Source organism: Martes martes (genome assembly GCF_963455335.1).
Source record: "Martes martes genome assembly, chromosome: 10".
Lineage (NCBI taxonomy): Eukaryota > Metazoa > Chordata > Mammalia > Carnivora > Mustelidae > Martes > Martes martes.
In genome coordinates this window covers 59,982,952-60,005,527 of record NC_137898.1, presented here as the reverse complement: position 1 = coordinate 60,005,527, position 22,576 = coordinate 59,982,952, and the positions used below count along the sequence as shown (strand labels likewise).

The window sequence follows — 22,576 nt, the reverse complement described above, 5'->3', positions numbered from 1 at the left end:
AGCATTCATTTTTTAAACCATTTAAGAATAAAATTTAGGTTTTATTCAGTTTCATAACAAAATAACTGTTCACAAACATGGCTGCCTTTATTTCCAAACAAAGACAGAATTTTGGCACAGTAGTTTTTGAAGTTGGATTTTATTTCTAAGATATTTTTAAATTTAAGATATTCAAGCATATTTAAGCTTAAATATTGTACAACACTGCATTAACTTCCATGTTATACTTTCAGTATAAACTGAGTAAAGCAAATTGAACAGTGTTGGTTTTCATAACATTTGAAATCAAAAAAGTCTTTTTGTGATGTTGGTCTTTAGCTCTACAGTTTTAGAAATGTATTTCATGCCATCACTTTGATGTCTGGAAATCCTATTTCAGCATAAGAAATATAGAAAAGTAGGATAGATGGTTCTTTGCCAAATAAATTTTCCAAAGATATAATCAAAAGAATGAATAAATTGAATCTCATATTGTATGATTCCTTGAATGCACTTGCAGATAAGTAATTAAATGCTTTATGTAGTCTATAATGTCAACTAAAGTAGTCCTGTATTTGATCAGCACTTGCTGGTGATCTGAGGCTGGGATTTCTCCTTCAAAAACATAAACCAGGTGACTTCTTTTAATTCAAGCAAAAACGTTTAACACCACACACAGTTTCATACCTCCTAATATTCATGTAGCAATAACAGGTTGCAATACTGCTTATCCATTATCAAGCAAAATATTGACCATGAGTTTAATTAATTTATACGTTAATTATGTATACGCGTTGTTTGATTTTTAGCCTTTTAAATGAAATAACCAAGACAGTATGTTTATGGTTCTTTGTCTTGGCAAAATGTTGCCACTTTGAATTTAAATTTTGAAACAGGTCTGTTGTCAGCAAAAAGACATCATCCATTGTTATCAGTCTTTTTTTTAAAGATTTTATTTATTTATTTGAGAGTGAGAACACAGGAGCTGGGGCAGAAGGAGAGGGAGAAGCAGACTCTCCTGCTGAGCAGGGAGCCCGATGTGGCGCTTGATCCCAGGACCCTGGGATCATGACCCAAACTGAAGACAGATGCTTAATCAACTGAGCCACATGGGCACCCCTGTTATCAGTCTTTAATAAACTTTTTAAAACATTTCTCAGTATGGAGAAATACCATTTCCCGGGATGCCTGAGTGGCTCAGTCACTTAGACATCTGCCTTCAGCTCAGATCATGAACCCAGGGTCCTGGGACAGAGCCCTGTATCGGGTTTCTTGCTCCGCAGAGAGCCTGCTTCTCCCTCTGCCTGCTTTTCCCTCTGTCTGCCATTCCCCTGCTTGTGCTCACTCTGTCTCTCTGTCTGACAAATATATAAATAAAATCTTTAAAAAAGAAAAGAAATACCATTTCCTTGATTTGTTTGCCATGAACATCTACTCCAAAAGTTTTTCACTCACATAAAAATTTTCACTGATGCTCTAAATAAACACAGCTGTCAGAGAGTTGTTTTATTTGTGTTCTTCTCAGCTACAGAGAAGAATACCACAAATTGTTTAACATTTTTATTCAGCTCACCTTGTAAGTTTGTAGCCATACCACTAACATTAGGAACAACTATAATTTTAATTAGACCTACATATGCAAATGTTTATGATTCACAAATTCTGTTGCATTCTTTAATAAATGTTGCCATTTTTGAAAGCCTTTGATACTTTAAAGTTTTTTATCTTAAATATTTGATTTTATGTCACAAGAGTACCACTTATTTTATTTGTATTTAAAAAACAAACCCTATTTAAAATCAGTACCTTTCTGTTTATTCCATTTTTATCATGCATCTTTTCTACTTGGTAATTATAATCCTATTGTACTTTGTTTCATAATGCTGTCTTTGACAGTCACATTTTCTTTGCCTTATTTCACCATTAGGGATATTCTCTTCCACAAAGAAATATGCGTTCTGACATTTCTTTTGAAAATCATGGGCTCTAGTTCTTTCTTGGATGCAAGAAATATTTCACTTTCCTCTTGATTCTAATGTGAGAGAGACCATAGCCCACAGAATCCCAAAGATAGGGAATAGTATAAACTCTATACACAAAAACTTGATGATTTAGATGAAATCGATCGATTCTTTGAAAACCACAAACTACCAAAACTCACTCAAGATAAAATATATAACCTGACTAGACTTGTAACTATTAAAGAATTGCTTTTGCAGTTTAAATCCTTCCAAAAAAAAAATCTCTAAGCCAAGATAATTTCACTGGTGAATTCTTGCAAACATTTTTAAAAAAGAGATAGCACCAATTTTCAAAAGCTTTTCCAGAAAATAGAACAGGAGAAAATATTTTTGACTTATTTTATGAGGCTTACACCACCTTGATAGCAAAATAGAGGACAGTTTAAGATCTAGACCTAAAAATAAACCTAAAAATCCTCAAAAAAATATTAGCAAGTTGGGTCCAGTAGTATATAAAAAGAGTAATGAGACCATGTCCACGTGGGGTCTATACCAGCAATGCAAGGCTATCTCAGTCTTTGAAAGTCAACCAATGTGATAAGCCATGTTAATAATAGAATACAACCAAGTCAGTAAAAAGGCATGATCTGCTGATACACGCACCATGTTGATGAATCTGAGAGGCCTTATTCTTTTTTTTTTTTTAATTTAATTTAATTTCTTTTCAGTGTAACAGAATTCATTGTTTATGCACCACACCCAGTGCTCCATGCAATATGTGCCCTCCATAATACCCACCACAGGCTCCCCCAACCTCCCACCCCCCACCCCTTCAAAACCCTCAGATTGTTTGAATTTCAGAGTCCGTAGTCTCTCATGGTTCATTTCCCCCTCCAATTTCCCTCAACTCCCTTCTCCTCTCCATCTCCCCATGTCCTCCGTGTTACTTCTTATGCTCCACAAATAAGTGAAACCATATGATTCCTGACTCTATCTGCTTGACTTATTTCATGCAGCATAATCTCTTCCAGTCCTGTCCACGTTGATATAAAAGTTGGGTATTCATCCTTTCTGATGGAGACATAATACTCCATAGTGTATATGGACCACATCTTCCTTATCCATTCATCCGTTGAAGGGCATCTTGGTTCTTTCCACAGTTTGGCGACTGTGGCCATTGCTGCTATGAACATTGGGGTACAGATGGCCCTTCTTTTCACTACATCTGTATCTTTGGGGTAAATACCCAGTAGTGTAATTGCAGGGTCATAGGGAAGCTCTATTTTTAATTTCTTAAGGAATCTCCACACTGTTCTCCAAATTGGCTGCACTAACTTGCATTCCTTTTTTTTTTTTTTAAGATTTTATTTATTTATTTGACAGAGATCACAAGTAGGCAGAGAGGCAGGCAGAGAGAGAGGAAAGGAAGCAGGCTCCCCGCTGAGCAGAGAGCCCGACGCGGGGCTCCATCCCAGGACCCTGAGATCATGACCTGAGCCAAAGGCAGAGGCTTTAACCCACTGAGCCACCCAGGTGCCCCCTAACTTGCATTCCTACCAACAGTGTAAGAGGGTTCTCCTTTCTCCACATTGAGAGGCCTTATTCTGAGTGAAAGATGCCCATCTCAAAAGGTTACATACTATATAGTTCCATTTGTATGACATTTTCAAAAAGCTAGAACTATAATGGTTGAGAATAGATCTGCTGTTGCTAGGGATTAAAGGTGAGGAGAGAGTGTGGCTACAGAGGGATAGTCCCAGGGAGTTTTTTGGGTTAATGGAATTATTCTCTATCTTGATTATGGTGGTGGTTACATGCATCTATCGATAGGTTAAAATTTATAAAAATGTGTAAACACAAAAATATCCATTTTATTGTAAGATAGTAAAATTTTTGAAAGCCCAGCAGACCAAGTGGGATAATAAACAATAGTTATCACTCCGCCTCATTGGGACATGGCTGAGGACTTTTCAGATTGGAACATGTGCCCTGACTAAAGCCACTAGTCTGCTTCAGCTAATTTTTGCCACATTGAAATGGAGATCTAACATCGTTGGAGTTTCTGAATTTTTAAGAGAACCAGAATTCCAAAATTTTATGTAATACCATTTAAATAATTAAATAATTTAAAAAATTTTTTAAAATGCCATGTTGGCCAGCATAAGTCTGAAAAATAGGGATACTAATATGCTATCATTAATACTGATAGATGTTGTAGTCAGTGATTATAAGACTGAAGAGAGCCTTGAGTTGTTGAGAAGAATGGTAAATGTCCCTAGGGTTGCTCTATTATGGATGTGAGAATCTTCTGGTAAATTTGTGGTATTTGTAAATTTGTGGTATTTGTGGATGGCATGGGCTTCTGAAAAGATGCGAAATCTTTAGGTGACAGAATGATGGTCTGGGAAAGCAGCAGAAAGGCACTTCCTTTATCCTGGCTAGTAAAAGAAATAGTTTCCGTTATAGAAGACTTTGGAAAAATTGGGACATTTTAAGAAAGAGATGTTCAGTTGAAGTGGTAAAGTAGTTTGTATAAATAGAAATCCTACAGGGCTCCATGAAGAGGAGGTATGTTTTACCTCAGTCTCCCTCAGCCTTATCTGTACCATTCATATTTAAGATTCTAAATCCAGATGTTTATGTTTCACTTCTGGAAACCATGGCAGTCCTTCCTCACCTCTTCCCCAATTTCAGACCCCTTTTTCTCTTACCGCCTGATACACATCCCTATCTCAGAGTGAACCACTTTAAATTAAAATTAGTCTCTTTAAGTTCCTCTACAAGATACTGCCATCCTCTGGGTCAGGCTCCATGTTTTATTCATCTCTTTGCCTCAAGCAGGTAGCACAGAGCCTGGCATTAAGCTAGTATCAACAGATATTTGTTAATTGAGCAGAGGAGTTAGGCTGGCACATGTTTTGATTGTAAGATTGGTCTGGCAGGTACCTGGACTTACTTATCTCTTTAAGGGTCACTGGTAGTATAGGCCTATGATCTGTTTTGTGATTGGTTCGGATCTGCTTAGAGAAAAAGCAAAACTCAGTAGCCAGACAGCAAGTCATTGTTAAGGCCAGGGACATATGCCTTTATTCTCAGTGTCTTCTTTGTTTATAAAATATAGAGGCAGTTTTTTGGGAAATGATGAATGGTAAAGGAATACTTTCTGACGTTTACATTAGGCAGCCAGGACTTTATGTGATGCTGTTATACTGATCACTACACAGAATATTTATCCTACTGCATTCCTGTCATTTGTCTTTGTAAAAAAATCTTGGTGGTGAATAGATTTAAAGGACTTTATGTTAACTGTTCAAGAACAAAATTCTCATCAAGACCCAAGTGTATTTTATTGAGTCTGGACCTTGGCAGTTTCTCTGCACAGATTATTCCATTGACCTTTCGAGAGACATCTTGAAATATCTAACTTCAACCTTTCCACTTTGTGTTAGGCCCTTCATCATTATTTGACTTGGGCTGCTGGAACAATGCCTTCTGCTTTCTCCGTCATTGTAATAGAACTTTCAACACCATTACTCTTTTCTTTTACAGTATATTCTTCAACTTCTTTCCTAAAGTTTTGCTTTAGACTCTATTTTTTTAGGCTTTGTTCTTCCATTAGGCTTTTCAGAGGACTGGAGAACCATTTAATAGAGAACCTGAACTCAAAGGAATGAGATGATAAAAGAAACTTCAAGTGATTTCTTTTCATATTAATGTTTCTCCTTCTTTACCCTGCCTATATCCAGCATAGAACTAGGGTCTTATTTTTCTTAAATAACCAACAGTAAGGATGTAGAAAGTGTTTTATTCTTTTATTCATCAGACATAATAATTAGACATTATTAAGCATAATAGACTTGTATGCCGAGTGTTTATTGTGCTGATTAGTCCATACAAAAATGAAAAAGACAAGTGCATGCCTTCAAGGAATTAACCTAACCAGGGTAGTGAATAAACTAAAGTTACAAATAACTCCTATAAGCTTTTTAAAAAAATCTTCTAATAGGATAATATACTTTCCTGATGGAGTTATATCATCACATGAGCTTCTCTGTGTGAGGAACTTAGTATACCTTATGGCCTGTAGTAAAGAGTTCAATAAATGGGGGTTATATTGTTGGGTAGACACAGAAGAAGTGGAAACATAAAGAAGGGAGTGGCCATGATATCTCTACCTGGGCACAGAGAAGTTTTCGCAGGGACGCCTGGTAACTTACTCGATTAAGCATCTGCCATCAGCTTGGATCATGATCCCAGGGTCCAGGGATCAAGCCCTAAGTCTGGCTCTCTGCTCAATGGGGAGTCTGCTTCTCCCTCTGTCTACCCACCCCTACCCACCCCACTTGTGTTCTCTTTCTCAAATAAATAAAAATCTTTAAAGAATTAAAAACAAATTTTCACAAAGAGAGTAATACTGGAGGAAATTGTATATACAAAGCCTAAGGGAATGAAACATAAGGTACATTGAGAGAACCTTAAATGATTGGTATATCTGGGAGAGAGGAATAGAGGAGGGGAGCAAAACAAGAGATGAGGCTTCTGCAGGAATTTGAACTTGATCCCACAAGGAATGGGGACCATTCATTTATATTAAGCAGGGAGTCTTAAAATTAGTCAATAAAAAAGAAAATTTCTGGTGGGACGCCTGGGTGGCTCAGTTGGTTGAGCAGCTGCCTTCGGCTCAGGTCATGATCCCAGCGTCCAGGGATCGAGTCCCACATTGGGCTCCTTGCTCGGCAGGGAGCCTGCTTCTCCCTCTGCCTCCGTCTGCCAGTGCTCTCTCTCTCTCTCTCTGACAAATAAATAAAATCTTTTAAAAAAAAGAAAAAAAAAAAAGAAAATTTCTGGTATATTACATGTATGTCTCTTTCAGGTCTCACTTGCCCTGGAGCCTCTGTCAGAAACTTATGACAGCTACAACCCTCTTCCAGCCACCGATGTGAAAGAAAATGTGCTTTTATCTGAGCAGGAATTCAGAGAATATACTGAACCCAGAAGTAGCCAGTTTCTGGTTCCATCAAGGCCCCATAGGATGCCTACCACCAAAATTGATGGAAAAGAGTTAGCAGCTAACAGTAGTAGATCAACCACTCCAAGGTAATTACCAGTCTTTCAGTTAACTCCCACTTCATAATTTCTGTTCTTTATTTGTGTTTGGATGAAAGACTGAAAGTAGTCATTCATTCAACAAACAAATATTAAGTACCCACTGTGTGCCTGGTCTAGTACCAAGTACTAGGCATAGAAATTAATAAGACACAAATCTTGTCTTTGAGGACTGCTCACAATCTGGTGGGGAGGCCATTGTACAGATAAATAAGTATAACTAAGTCATATACAGATGCCATGATCGATGCCCATGAGGGAAAAAGAGGGAAAGGGCAGTAGTTCATGAAACAGGATGGAGTAAGAGAAATAGGTTTGTTTGTTTTTTTAAGGTTTTATTTATTTATTTGACAGAGAGAGAGCACAGGCAGGCAGAGCAGCAAAGGGAGGGAGAAGCAGGCTCCCCGCTGAGCAGGGAGCCTGATGCGGGGCTAGATTCTAGCGGGGCTAGATTCCAGGGAGCCTGATGCGGGGCTAGATCGTGTGGGATCACGACCTGAGCCAAAGGCAGATGCTTAACTCACTGAGCCACCCAGGCACCCCTAGATTTTTATTTTAAATAATTACAAAGCATTTGCTTTGTGTTGGGCGCTGCACTAAGTTCTTTCTTTTTTTTCAAGATTTATTTATTTGAGAGAGAGAGGACACACACTTCCATGTGCACAAGTGAGGGGAGGGGCAGAGGGAGAGAGTCTTCAAGCAGACTCCCTGCTGAGCACAGAGCCCAACATGGGGTTCGATCTCATGACTTGAGATCATGACCTGGGCTGAAACCAAGAGTCAGACACTTAACTGACTGAGCCACCCAGGTGCCCCACCTGAGCTCTCTATTTCATTGTCTCACTTCAGCCACAACCATACAACTGTAGATAAAACATCTATTATTTATTTCACTTGGGAGATGAAAAACAGATTTACAAAGTCAAAGCAGTCTACACTGCTATAAACTACTGATACACTTTCTGTCTCTGACAAAGTGAAATGTTACCACAATGGGTAATATATTGCTAAAGTTCTCCTTTATTTTATAACAGGGGAAAGGACCACTTGTACTTTGCAGAGAACTCTGATACAATAAAGGACTCTTTCTTCAGACTACAACACCATCTTAATTCAGGACAGAGTTTGGAGTCTATGACTCTGAAAGGCAAGGCCCCAAGGAAGCAGATGTCCCTTCTTAACAGTTCTGAATTCCAGCCTCAAATTAGGACAGTAGCCAAGAGTCGCAGTGACTCCTGCATTCTTTCTTCAAACAACCCTCCTACCAAGGACCTTCTTTCAGGTATGTATGTATTTGTGAACCAAGACTATATATTTATTGGGATTACTCTGCTTGTCAGCCAGTCTTCAAAGAGAACAAAGACTTCTGTTTGAAATAAATAACCGAATAAAAGTGAGTGATCTCACTAAAGTTCTGAATTGCTCACCATTTAAAGGCAGCTCTTTTAAACCAATAAGTTACTTCTAAATAAATACTAGGTACTTAAAATTATAGGTTTAGGGAAGGAGCCATTTAAAATGAACCTGGATATGGGGGGAAAGTTTATCATAGAGAAACATTATTCTTTATTTTTTTCCCAAATAATTCAAGGCAAATACAGTTTTTATCTCATCAGGAGATTTACTTGCACTCCTATGCAGAGGCTAGTACCAAGTCTGCTTCATGTCCTGAAAATTCTTGGTCTCAGTGGAAACCTTCATTGCATAGCAACTGCTAATCTTAAGTCTGGGAATTAAATATGACTTACAGCCAAGCAGAAGTCGAAAGGTGTCAGTTTACTTGTATAAGGGCTTAAACTGAAATAAATCCAAATAGGATTATTTAGAGGTGATGTTATAAAAGCAATTGGGATGCCATATGTTACGTGTAATGCTTAACCATTTATCTCTGTGACATCAGGAGCATGATGGGGATTTGTCTCCATTCTCACTAGCAAATTTCCAAAGTAGAGTATCTGCAGCATTAGTAGAAAAATCTTTAAAATAACTATTTGGGTACATAATTTACGTTAGTAAGGATATTTTTTTCATGAAGAAAGACATTCTGTTCATATTTTTTTCAACTGAAATGTCTATGATCCCCTGTTTTTGAAAATATACTCTGATTGTAATCTTTTTTATTTTTTAAATTTTATTTAAATTCAATTATTTAACATATAGTGTATTATTAGTTTCATAGGTAGAATTCAGTGATTTATCAGTTGCATATAGCATCCAGTGCTCATTACATCAAGTGCCTTCCTTAATGCCCATCACCCAGGTTACCCCATCCCCCCACCCACCTCCCCTCCAGCAACCTTTAATTTGTTTCCTATAGTTAAGAGTCTCTTAGATAGTATTAATTTTATCCTTCAGTGCAATCCTAGGCTACATTAACAAGAACAAATTGTTCCATTTTACTATACTGCTTGTACTTGTCAGCTCATACCTGCAATATTTTGCTTGGGCACCAGACTTTGAGAAAGATTATTTGTTCACTCATTAAGCAGTTACTTATTTAGTACCTATCAAATGTCTGGCATTCTTCTAGGCGTCAGGAATACGGTAATTTGAATGAAAACAAAAACAAATTTCTGCCGTATAGATCTTATATCCTAGATGGGAAGACGAATAATAAACTGGATAAATAAGTAAGTATGTAGTGTTAGATGGTGATAATGGCAGTGGGAAAAAAAAAACGAAGCAGGGCACATAAGAGGAGGGGATGTTAGTTTTACATAGGTTGGCAAAGGAAAACCTCATTAAGAAGGTAATATGAGAGTAAAGATCTAAAGAAAATGAGTTCCTTTTAAGGAAAATAACTACGTTTATGAAAGGACTACCAAGAGATACTTATCTTCACAAGAAGCTACCATTTAGTGAGCATTCGTTGTGTGCTAGCTACTATGCCAAGTGCCTTATACACAAATTCTTACAAAAACCAAGTGAGGTAGGGATTGTTATCACCATTCTAAAATGAAAACACAGGCTCAGAATTAGGAAGCTCCTGTCCTATCAAAGGAGAAGCTGCTCTTCAGCTCCAGTTAGACTCTAAGGTAAGGTCCTCTACTTTATCCTACTGTAAGTTCATTGTTTACCTAAGCCAGCCTTTTTTTTTCTTTTTTCCTTAAATCAAGACTTTGCTGGCCAACTGTTGAGGCCAAACAAAATAATATAAGTACAGCCCACGGGCTGCCAGTGTGCAGCCTCTTCCCTGAGAGTTATGAGGATCAGTTGGCTTACAGATGTAACAAGACAGATTATGACTCAGTCTGAGTTAATAATAACACCTGTGCAGAATGGGAAAGGACAGCTTCAAGAGGTAGTAGATTCTCTATTCCCGGAAAAGAGGAGCTAGCTAACCATCCTGTCAGGACTTTTACAGATTGTATTGAATCATCAAATGGACAGATAGGATCTTTTGAGATCCCTTCCAGCCACAAGATTCTGGAAGACTAAGATTAAGTCGCTCATACTAGTAAGTAGGTCTAAAGCTGAGATTGTGAGAGGGATCTAACAAATACATAAATATAAATATCTTCCTCGTCTTTATTGGACTGACATGACACCAGAAAAGGGGCACAAGGCTGAATTAGTGAACCAGCTAGTATTTATGAAACAAACTACACATCCTGCTTTTGAGAATTGGGTTTGGAATAGATAGCAAGGAGTTGGACCAAAAACCAGAAGCTGTACATCTCCTTGTGTTTAACAGGAGCTGTGTCCATGGCATGTGGGTAATAAACAAGGGAAACATTTGTCCTGAACTCACCTGGGTACCACCTTTTGTGTTCAGGGAGTGATTATTGAGTTGAAGTACAGGCTGATGCCATGACAGCTCTTAGAGTGTAGGTACCAGCTTCCCTTGAGAAGGGGAGGTCAGATGTTTTTTTGTTACCATGCCTCAGACTTTAGAAAAGCTTTTCCAAGAATGGCTGTTTCAACAGCCAAACCACTTGGAGGCCAGTGAATGGACACCTGTGCTCAGATTTGTCCTACTTGTTTTCCTCAATGTTTATTTCCTTTTTAAAACCTGCTTTTGGAAAGTAACTTAAGTACTTTTTACCATTTAGATGTAAATGACTATTTAAGTCCCTTTTGAAATATTACCATTCCCAGAGGAATTTTTTTTTTAACGGGATAAAAACTTCAAGCCCAATTTAATTCAAGAAGTAACTTTTGAGTGAGTCAAAACAAAACACTGACCAGTCTTTTAGATCAGTCATTGTTTTGAGTATTGGGGTTGCAGTGATAAATAAAATACAGTCTTTGACCTTAAGGAATTCAGTCTAGTAAACAAAACTGGCTCTAAAGCAGATACAGTACAATTATGTCTGATATAAGCAACAGTGGAAGAACATTTTATTAAATGCCTGATATATACTAGGCACTGTATGAGACTGAGGATACACAAATCAACAAGAACCAATCCCTTGTCTCAAAGTTCATTGGATGAGATAGACAATTATAATACCGAGTGATAAATTATTTGATGGAATTAAATACCCAGAGCTTTGAGAATACGAAGGAAGTATTGTGTTTAAGGAGTTGAAGATAGTTGGGTATGGTTAAGGTACCAAGGATATTATCTCCCCAAAAACATTTTGAGTATTGATAGAAAAACTGGTTTTCCTCATGGTCCTGAAGTCAAGTGAGGTTTATTATCAACACAGCTTGTTATTATCCACTTTATTCATAAAACATTTGAATGTGCCCACCTCGTCTGAAGAACTTTATATTGAGTAAAGCCAAGGGCCAACTAGAAACTAAAAGAAGGTTTCTGATCACATAGCAATCTTCAGCCAAATTTCCAATGCTAGCAAGACCATGTTTTCCTTACCCTTTCTCATTGAGTAAACAAGATAGCCATTTTTTGGCTGAATTTCAGAGATTAAAAAGAAAAAAGACAGGTGCCTGAGTGACTCAGTTGGTTAAGCATCTGCCTTCGGCTTGGGTTGTGATCCCCAGACCCTGGCTTCCTGCTCATCGGGGAGTCTGCTTCTCCCTCTCCCTCTGCTGCTTCACCTGCTTGTGCTCTCTCTCTCTGTCAAATAAATAAATAAAATCTTAAATAAAAAATACAATGAATTCTGAATGAATTTGTGTAGCCATTATTTACATAGAAAAAAGTTAATGTATATTAAGTGAAAAACAATTTTAAAACAGTATACATGTTTTTGCAAAAGAGGAAATGTATATATAAATACATGTGTATTTATGCATAGATTTTAAAAACTATAACAATATTCCAGGGTAGTAGCATTAATGGACATATTAGTTTTCTGTTGCTGCATGACAAATTACCACAAATTTAATGGGTTAAAACAACATCCATTTATTAGCTCACAGTTCTGTGGCTCAGAAGTCCAACAAGGTATGGTTAGGTTTTCTGCTTAAGGTATCAGATATCGACCAACCTAAATTCTCATCTGTAAGTGCTGGGAGAAAATGCAGTCCCAATTTCATTCTTGTTGAATGAATTCAGTTCCTTGCAGTCATAGGACTGAGGTCCCATTTCCTTGCTGTCAGCTACAAGCCACTCTTAGCTTCCTAGAGGCCACCAGCATCTCTTCCCATGTGGTCCCCTCCATCTTCAAGACAGCGTTGATACATTAAATCTTTCTCATGCTCCAAATCTCTGTTGTCATAACCTGCAAATGGCCAGAGAAAACTCTGCTTTTAAAAGGTTTGGACTACCAAAATGATCTCCCTATCTTAAGATTGACTGATTTGGAACTGATTTTACATCTGTAACATCCCTTTAAAGCAGTACCTTTAGATGAGTGTTTTAATCAGAGAGAAGATATATGTACACTAGAGTCGGAAATCTTGGGGAGAACTGTCTTAGAATTCTTTATTTTCTTTTAGTTTAGTTGTATTGTCACTGAATATGTGATATTTCAGATTTTTTTTTACTTTGTAAGCTATATTTTGAATTCTTTGTACTAACAAAGAATTGTTTATGGATCTTCTTGGCTTGACCACCATATCATCATCATCATCATCTCCTCCCCCTCCTCCTCCTCCTTTCTTGAGAGGGAGTGCATGTGTGCATATGTGTGTAGGACAGGGGGCTGAGGGGTGGGGAACAGAGAATCCAAAGCAATCTCCATGCCCAACACAGACCCAAGGTGGGGCTCCATCCCACAACCCTGAGATCATGATCTGAGCAGAAACCAAGAGATGGACATCCACCCAACTGACTGAGCCACCCAGGTGCCCCTATACCTTCTTTCGTTTTAGAAGCTATAAAACTCTGGACTAAGAGAATGGACAATTGGTGTCTAGTCTCAGTTACCTCCAAAGCAACTGTGAAACCTCAAGAAAAAAATATTTCCCACTGTTCCTTGGAATAATGCCACTGGCCCTAAGCTTTTAAAAAGATGTCTAAGAACTAAAGTGGGGTTATATGTAGTATAGTGATTAAAATCATAGGATGTGGGGCACCGAGCTAGGACAATTTGGTGGGGCATGAAACTCTTGATTTCAGGGTTGTGAGTTTGAGCCCTGCACTGGGTGTGGAGATTACTTAAAAAGCTAAAATCTTAAAAAAATAATAATAAATAAAATTATAGGCTGTGATCATTCTGGTTATACAGTGTGTATAACTTGAGCAAGTTACATATCCTCTCTGCCTCAATTTTCTTAATCTAGAAGATGAAATAGTAGTATCCATCGCAGAGAATTGTTAGGAGGAATAAATGAGTGAATATATTTAATATAATATACATAGAGTAGTGCCCAGCATGTGTTTAAGAGTTCAGTAAATTATTGGGCGCCTGGGTGGCTCAGTTGGTTGAGCAACTGCCTTCAGCTCAGGTCATGATCCCGGACTTCCAGGATCAAGTCCCGCATCGGGCTCCCAGCTCCTTGGGAGTCTTCTTCTCCCTCTGACCTTCTCCTCTCTCATGCTCTCTCTCATTCATTCTCTCTCAAATAAATAAATAAAATCTTAGAAAAAAAAAGAGTTCAGTAAATTATTATTGCTGTTATTATTGTTATTTTTACTCAGGGATGGGGTAAATTTTATCAGAAAGTCTGAAGACTTCATCCTAGCTTTCCTATTAACCTGCTGTATCATCTTAGACAAGTCATGGAAATTTTTTGGCATTCTTCATAAAAGTATGAATATGGAATAGGTAAACACTGTAGCTTCTAAAAGTTATAACTGGTATAGTTGTTAGTGTTTTTTGGATAATAGTGACATTAACTATTACAAATAATAGAATTCAGTATGGTCTCTGGATACAAAAATAATTATGTAAACATTATTAACTTTAATATGTATAAAAACAAGTTGGAAAAGTCAGTGCATTCATGTAATGATTCCCATCGTATAAACAACTCTGGAGAGACTGACCTCCCTCCAGAACAAACTCCATTCACTGCTGTAATGCCAGCATTTAAAACAGTCCTCTCATAGAAGCTCTGTGAACTGTTTATTGTAAAGTGAGAGTCCTCAAGAAATTCTCAAGCTAGTGGGAAAAGCAGACAGGTAGGTCATTACAATATGCTAAGTCTTACAATATGTTAAGTCTTGTCATAGATGGAAAGGTGCTGAATATTGCAGGTTTTGCTGTTGGATTTTAGATTTTCCATGTTCTGCTTTTGCCTTCTTCAGCACTGTTAGAACAAGGTGATAAACTGCGTAATGCCATGGTGATCTCTACAATGAAATCAAGCCCAGATACCAGCATGTTGTTGGATGAAGTTCATCCTCCTATGAAGGAAGATTTTCTTAAAGCCTCAACACAGTAAGTTACAGAATAAAGATGATTCCTAACAGTTCATTTCTTAATTGTTGCTAATGTATATTTTTTGTTAAGTTATAGACTTACTCAGCAAATAATTCTTAATGTGGTGAAAAGGAAGCCTAAACTAGGAGTTTATATACTCACAATCTAGACATAGTACTGGTACTTGCTAAATGTGTAAATGGTTAAATTCTTTGCTCCCTGTGAACTGGCATGCTTATATGTATAATGGAGATATTCTCTCCTTCCTCTCTTACAGAGATGATATTAGAGTCTAAGGTAGAAAAGGGCTTTGTAAATTGTGAACTTTTGTATATATTTAAGGTAGTTATGTCTGAAGGATGTTAAGTGTTCCATGTTGAATCATCTCCATGTACTATCTCTTAGCTCAGTTAATTCTGATTTGGATTTTTCCTGTGTATTAGCCACTCAGAAAAGTACTTTTCCACACCACAGAATCAAAGCCTTGTCTAGGGACCAGTTTAAAGACCACATAGCAGATCACCTCCTCCCTCCAACTGAGGATACATTTTGGAAACATGACACAAAAGATGATACCAGAGCTATACAGCTGCTATTGGGCAGGTAAGGACTTTTAACTATCTTTCTTCTTTTTAAATTCTTCCTTCAATTAATTGTGTATATTGTTAACAGATTTATCTTCTGAAAGCAATACTTCCACGGAGTAGCCAAGTCATTCCTTTGGTTACTCATTGCATACTAAATAAAAATCACTATTTATTACCTACTAAGTAAAAATCTAGTCTTTAGCCTTTTATTCTTAGCTTCCCTTACAGAGTGGTCTCCAGCCCACCTTTCCATTCTTATCTCCCAGCTTTATCTTCAACACCATTATTAGGGTATAATTTTAAAAACTCAGATTTTAGGGGCTTCTGGGTGGCTTAGTCGATTAAGTGCCCAACTCTTGGTTTCAGCTCAAGTAACCATCTCAGGATTTTGAGATCGAGCCCCGTGTTGGGCTCCATCACAGCAGGGAGTCTGCTTGAGATTCTTTATCTCTGTCTCCCTCTGCTCCCCCTCCAACTCTCTCTCTTTCAAATAAATAAATTTTTTAAAAACCTCAGATTTTAAGCAAACACAAGTTAATTCAGGGTCTTAGTATGTCTCTTATATAGCCTGTGTTGCCTGTGTAATTAGGCAGGAAAAAAAACAAAAGGCATCCAAATCGGAAAGGAAGAAGTACAACTATATTCACAGATGACATGATCTGGTATGTAGAAAATCCTAAAGAATCCACTAAAAAAATATTAGAACTAATAAATTCTGGAAGATTGCAGGATATGAGATCAATACACAAAAATCAATTGTATTTCTATATACTTGCAATGAGCAATCCAAAAATGAAATTAAGAAAAAATTCCATTTATAATAGCAGTAATAAGAACACTTAGGAAAAATTTAACAAAAGAAGTGTAACACATAAACTCTGCAACTACAAGACATTATTATTAGAAGAAATTTTAAAAGATCTAAATAAGTATAAAAATCCCAAGTTCATGATTCAGTGCAATCCCTATCAGTATTGTAGCTAACTTCTTTGTAGAAATTAATAAACTGATTCTAAAATTCCCGTGAAATTGCAAGGGACCCAGAATAGCCCAAACAGTCTTAAAAAAGAGAAAATTAGGGGGATTCACACTTCCTTATTTTATTTTTAAAGATTTTTTTATTTAAGGAGGGAGCAGCAGAAGGTAAGATGGTCTTAAGCAGACTCCACACTAAATAAGGAGCCAGATGCATGGCTTGATCTCACTACCCTGAGAGCCCAAACTGAGCCAAAACCAAGAGTTGAATGCTTAACTGACTGCACCACCCAGGTGCCACTCACACTTCCTTATTTTAAAACTTAGTACAAAGAAATAACAGGTCCATTTGGTACTGACATAAGGACAGACATATAAATCAATGGAATAGAAATGAGCTTATAAATAAACTTATGTCAGACAAACCACGAGAGACTCTGGACTCTGGGAAACAAGCTGAGGGTTACAGAATGAGGGGAGTGGAGGGTAGGTTGTGGCCAGGTGATGGGTATTAAGGAGGGCACGTGTAGTGAAGAGTACTGGGTGTTATATGCAACTAATGAATCATTGAACTCTACATCAAAAACTAATGATGGATACTGTATGTTGGCTAACTGAACATAATGGAAGGAAGGAAGGAAGAGGAATGGAGGGAGTAAGGAAGGAAGGAACCTATGTCTGTGGTTGACTAATACAAGGATATCAAGACCGATTTGTGAGGAATAGTCTTTTCAACAAATACTGTTGGGACAACTGGCCAGCTACATGCCAAAAAAATGAAGTTGGATCATTATCTCAAACCATATACAAAAAAGAACTCAAAATGGATGAAATAGCTAAATGGAAGAGCTAAAACTGTACAGCTCTTAGCAGAAATATAGAGGTTAATTTTTATGACCTTGGATTCAGAAAAAGATTCCTTAATATGACACCAAAAGGACAAGCAACAAAAAAACCCAGATAAATTAGAGTTAATTAAAATAAAAAATGTATGCAGCCATCAAAAGAAATGAAATCTTGCCATTTGCGACGACATGGATGGAACTAGAGGGTATTATGCTTAGCGAAATAAGTCAATTGGAGAAAGACAACTATCATATGATCTCTTTGATATGAGGAAATGGAGATGCAATGTCGGGGGGTTGGGGGGAGGTAGGAAAAGAAAAAATGAAAGAAGATGGGATTGGGAGGGAGACAAACCATAAAAGACTCAATCTCAAAAAACAGACTGAGGGTTGCTGGGGGGAGGGGGGACGGGAGAGGGTGGTGGGGATATGGACATTGGGGAGGGTATGTGCTATGATGAGTGCTGTGAAGTGTGTAAACCTGGAGATTCACAGACCTGTACCCCTGGGGATAAAAATACATTATATGTTTATTAAAATAAATTAATTAATTAAAAAATAAAAATAAATAAAAAATGTTCGTGCTTCAAAGGACATTGTTAAGAAAGTAAAAAGACCATAGAATGGAAGAAAATATTTGCAAATCTGATAAAGGATTTATATCTAGAGTATATAAAGAATTCATACAACTTAATAATTAAAGGACCAGTCATTCAATTAAAAACATGGGCAAAGGATCTAAATAGAAATTTTTCCCAAGAAGATAGTGAAATGGCTAATATATGCATGAAAAGATGTCAGCACCATTAGTTCTCAGGGAAATGCATATCACCACAGTGAGATACCATTTCATAAGCACCAGGATGGCTTGAATCAAAAAATGCAGGTAGTGAAAAAAAAAATCAGGTAGTAAAATTGGTGAGGATGTGGAGAATTTGGAACCTTTATACAGTGCTTACAGCAGTGTAAAATGGTGTACTACTTTGGAAAATAGTTCACCACTTTCTCAAACTGTTATATGTAGAGTTAACATATGACCTAGCAATTCAGCTCCTAGATACACACCAAAGGGAAATGAAAGCTACATCCATGCAAAAACGTGTACATGAATTTCCATAGCAGCATTATTCATTATAGTTAAAATTTTCATGAGATGAATGAATGAAAAAAAAAGTAATATATTCATAAAATGTAGTATTATTTGGCCAGAAAATGTAATAAATTACTGATAACATGCTCTAGCATGGACGAACATTGAAAACATGCTGAATGAAAGAAGCTAGTCACAAAAGAGAACATATTTTGTGAGTCCGTTTATATGAAACATACAAAATAGACAAATCTAGAGAAAAGAAAGTAGATTAGTGGGTTCTTTATCCCTGGGTATGATGGGAGGGTAAGTGGTAATAGCTAATGGATAGTTTCTTTTTAAGGTTTTAAAGTGACTCTGGTGATGGTTGTTCATATCTGTAAATATACAAAAAAACTAACTGAATTACTCACTTTAAGTGAGTGAATTGTATCTTATGTAAATTATGTCTAAATGAAACTTTTTTTAAACCCCCAGCGTAGTACTATATAGTCAAGAGGGAACCTCTACATCCTGACTTCTTAAGGAGTGAAGGATTTGGACCCCACATTTAGTGCCTCAACTTTTAAGCCTCCCACTAGAGGTATGGGCTCCAAAAACACTTAATTCAAAAGCCAGTGGGGCTTGCATTCATGTGACTCATAATAATACACACTTTCCCAGCTGCTATTTGAGGGTTCAGCTTCCAATCAGAGTGCATCTAGGCACTGACTTTGATCCTCCTGTTTGGGACACTGGTGGGTCTTTGCATGCCCTCAACTACTGGGATCTACTAAGAACAATGGAGGAGGCTTGGACAATCAGAAAAATTTATGAGGCAGGTAGGGGCTTGGGAGCCAAACTAATTGATGAGGTTTATCTCCTACTGTCAAGAATTGGGACAGGTCAGAACTGTCTATCAGGACATTATGACAGGATTGAGACAGGTGACTGTTTTGTCTAATATGCAAAATTCAACAGAGAAAGTCAAAGAAAATGAAGAAACAAAAGAATATGTTCCAAACAAAAGGACAGAATAAATATCCAGAAATAGATCTTAGGGAAGCAGAGATAAGTGAGTTACCTGACAGAGAATTAAAAATAAGTCATAAAGAGTACCAAACTGGGGTGCCTGGGTGGCTCAGTGGGTTAAAGCCTCTGCCTTTGGCTCAGGTCATGATCTCAGGGTCCTGAGATTGAGCCCCACATCAGGCTCTCTGCTCAGCACAGAGATTGCTCCCCCTACCCCACCCCCCGCCTGCCTCTCTGCCTACTTGTGATCTCTGTCAAATAAATAAATAAAATCTTTAAAAAAAAAAAAAAAGTACCAAACTAATCATAGAGCTAAAGAACACAATAACTCACTGAAAAATTTGAGAGAGGTTCAACAGCAGACGAGATCAATGGGAAGAAAGAATCAGAAAACTCAAAAACAAAGCAGTGGAATTCAGTCAGAGATATAAAAAGAAAAAAGAATGAAAAGGAGTTTAGATAGCATAAGGGACTTATGAGAAACCAAGAGACCAGTATATACATTATAGGGGTCCCAGAAGAAGAAGGTGAGAGAGAGAGAAAGGAGCAAAAATAGTCAAAGAAATAATGACTGAAAATTTCCCTAGCCTGAGGAAAGAAACAGACATCCAGAATCAGGAATCCCAGAGAGTTTTAAGTTAGATGAATCAAAGGAGATGCATACTGCAACACAAGATAATTAAATTGTCAAAGGTTAAAAGGAGAGAATCTTAAAATTAGAGAGCAAAAAGCAACTTGTTACTGACAGGGGATACCCCATAAGACTTTTAGCAGATTTTTCAGCAAAACCTGTAAACTAGAGGTGTCTGGGTGGCTCAGTCAGTTAAACATCCATCTCATGATTTCAACTCAGGTCATGAGATCAAGCCCGGTGTCAGGCTCCACACACAGTGGGGACTCTGCTTGAGATTCTCCCCTCTGCCCCTCCCCTGCCTCTCTCAAATAAGTAGATAAATCTTTAGAAATACCAAAAAAAAAACCCTGCAGACCAGAAGGCAGTGGGATTATATATTCGAAAGTGCTGAAAGAAAAAAACTGCCAACCAAGAATACTGTACCTGGCAAAGGTGTCCTTCAGAATGGAAGGGAAGATAAAGAATTTTCCAGATAAACAAAAGCTGAAGGACTTAATGACCATTAGGCTAACCTTACAAAAAACATTAAAGGAAGTTCTTCAAGCTGAAATAAAAAGATGCTAAGCAGTAACAAGAAAACATACAAAATTCTAAAACTCATGGCTAAAGGTAAATATATAGTTAAACTGAGAATACTGTAATACTACAATGGTGATGGGTAATTCACTTATAAATCTAATATGAAGGTTAAAAGACAAAGTATTAAAAATAATTTTAACTATAATAATTGGTTAATGGATACATGATATAAAGCTACAAACTGTGACATCAAAAATTGAAAATGAGGTGGGGAACTTTTGTATGTGTGTTGGTTTATCACCCTAAAATAGGCTGTTATAAATATGTAAGCCTCATGGTAACCACAGAGCAAAAGTGTATAGTAAAATATGTAAAATATAAAGGAATTAAAACATGCCACTCCAGTGAATCATCAAATCACAAAGGAAGAAAACAAGAAAGGAACTACAAATCAACCAGGAAGCAGTTAACAAAATGATAGTAGTAAGTTCATGCCTATCAATAATTGTTTTAAATGTAGGTAGACTAAAGTCTCCAACCAAAAGACAGAGAATACTGAATGGGTAAAAAAATAAGACCCAACTATATGCAGCCTGCAGGAGACTTTAAGGATTTATAAGCTCAAAATGAAGGGATTTCATGCAAGTGGAAACCAAAGGAGAGTTTGGGGTAGCTATTCTTAGGTCAGACAAATAGACTTTAAGCCAAAAACTGTAACAAGAGGTAAAGAAAGTCATGATATATTGATAGTTGGTCAGTTCATCAAGAGGATATAAATGTAAATATTGATGCATCCAAATGCATAAAGCAAATGTTAGTAGATCTGAATGGAGAGACAACAACACAATAATAGCAGGGAACTTTAAATCCCACATCCCACAATGGATAGATCGTCCAGACAGAATATCAATAAGGAAATCCTGGACTTAAATGACACAAACCAGATGGACCTAATATACATATATAGAACTTTCCACCTAATAGCAGCAAAATACATATTTTTCTCACGCACACATGGAACATTCTCTGTGATCATATACTGGGCCATAAAACAGTTAATACATTTAAGGAGATTAAAATAGTAGGCATTTTTTTCTGACCACAGTAGTATGAAATTAAAAATCAATTATAAAAAGAAAACTAGAAAATTTACAAGTGTGTGGAAATTAAACAACATGTTCCTGAACAACCAGTGGGTCAAAGAAGAAATCAATAGGGAAATCAAAGTAACTTGAGACAGAGGAAACTGGAAACACAATGTACCAAAAGTTATGGGATGTAGCAAAAGCAGACCTATGAAGAAAATCAATAGCATAAGTGTGTATATTAAAAAATAAGAAAGATCTCAAGTAAAGTAACTAAATTTATACCTCAGGGAACTTAGAGAAAGAACAGACTAAGCCCAAAGTTGGTGGAGGGAAAGAACAAAAATCAGAGTGGAAATAAATGAAATAGACTATAAAGACAATATAAAAGATCAATGAAACTAAGAGCTGGGTTTTTTTTTTTTTAAATAAACTGTTAGACTTCTGAAGACAAAAAGAGAGGACTTAAAATTATAAATGAAATCGGAGACATTATAACTGATACCAGAGAAGTACAATCATAAGAAACTACCATGAAAAATTGTATGCCAACAAATTGGAAAACCTAGAAGAAATTGGTAAATTCCTGGAAATATACAGCTGTCAAAACTGCATCATGCAGAAATAGACACCTGAGCAGACTGATTACTAGTAAGGAGATTAAATGAGTAATCAAAAATCTCCTAGCAAATTGAAGTCTGAAACTAGATGACTCTACTAGTGAGTTTTACCAAACATGTAAAGAACTCGTACCAATCCTTCCCAAACTCTTCCAAAACACAGAAGAGGAGGGAACACATCCAAACTCATTTCACAAAGCCAGCATTACCTTGCTGTTAAAGCCAGACAAAGACACTACAAGAAAAGAAAATTATGGGCTAGTATCCCTGATGAACATAGATGCAAAAGTCTTCAGCAAAGTAGCAAATAAGCTCAACAGTACATTAAAATGATCGTATACCATGATCAAGTAGAATTTGTTCCAGGGATGCAGAAACAGTTCAACAGCCACAAATCAGTAAGTGTGCTACACTGTATTAACAAAAAGAAGCATAAATGTCATATGATC

At 37.0% G+C, this 22,576-nt stretch overlaps 1 protein-coding gene across 1 annotated transcript in view; it reads left to right on the top strand.

Annotated features, from left to right (window-relative positions):
* C2CD3 (C2 domain containing 3 centriole elongation regulator) overlaps positions 1-22,576 on the top strand; it is a 142,723-nt gene that overhangs the window by 15,295 nt on the left and 104,852 nt on the right. The window contains exons 4-7 of the mRNA XM_080815490.1: positions 6,814-7,037; positions 8,081-8,328; positions 14,647-14,779; positions 15,236-15,364. Coding sequence (XP_080671616.1) covers positions 6,814-7,037; positions 8,081-8,328; positions 14,647-14,779; positions 15,236-15,364 — 734 coding nt within the window. The remainder of the gene's footprint in view (positions 1-6,813; positions 7,038-8,080; positions 8,329-14,646; positions 14,780-15,235; positions 15,365-22,576) is intronic.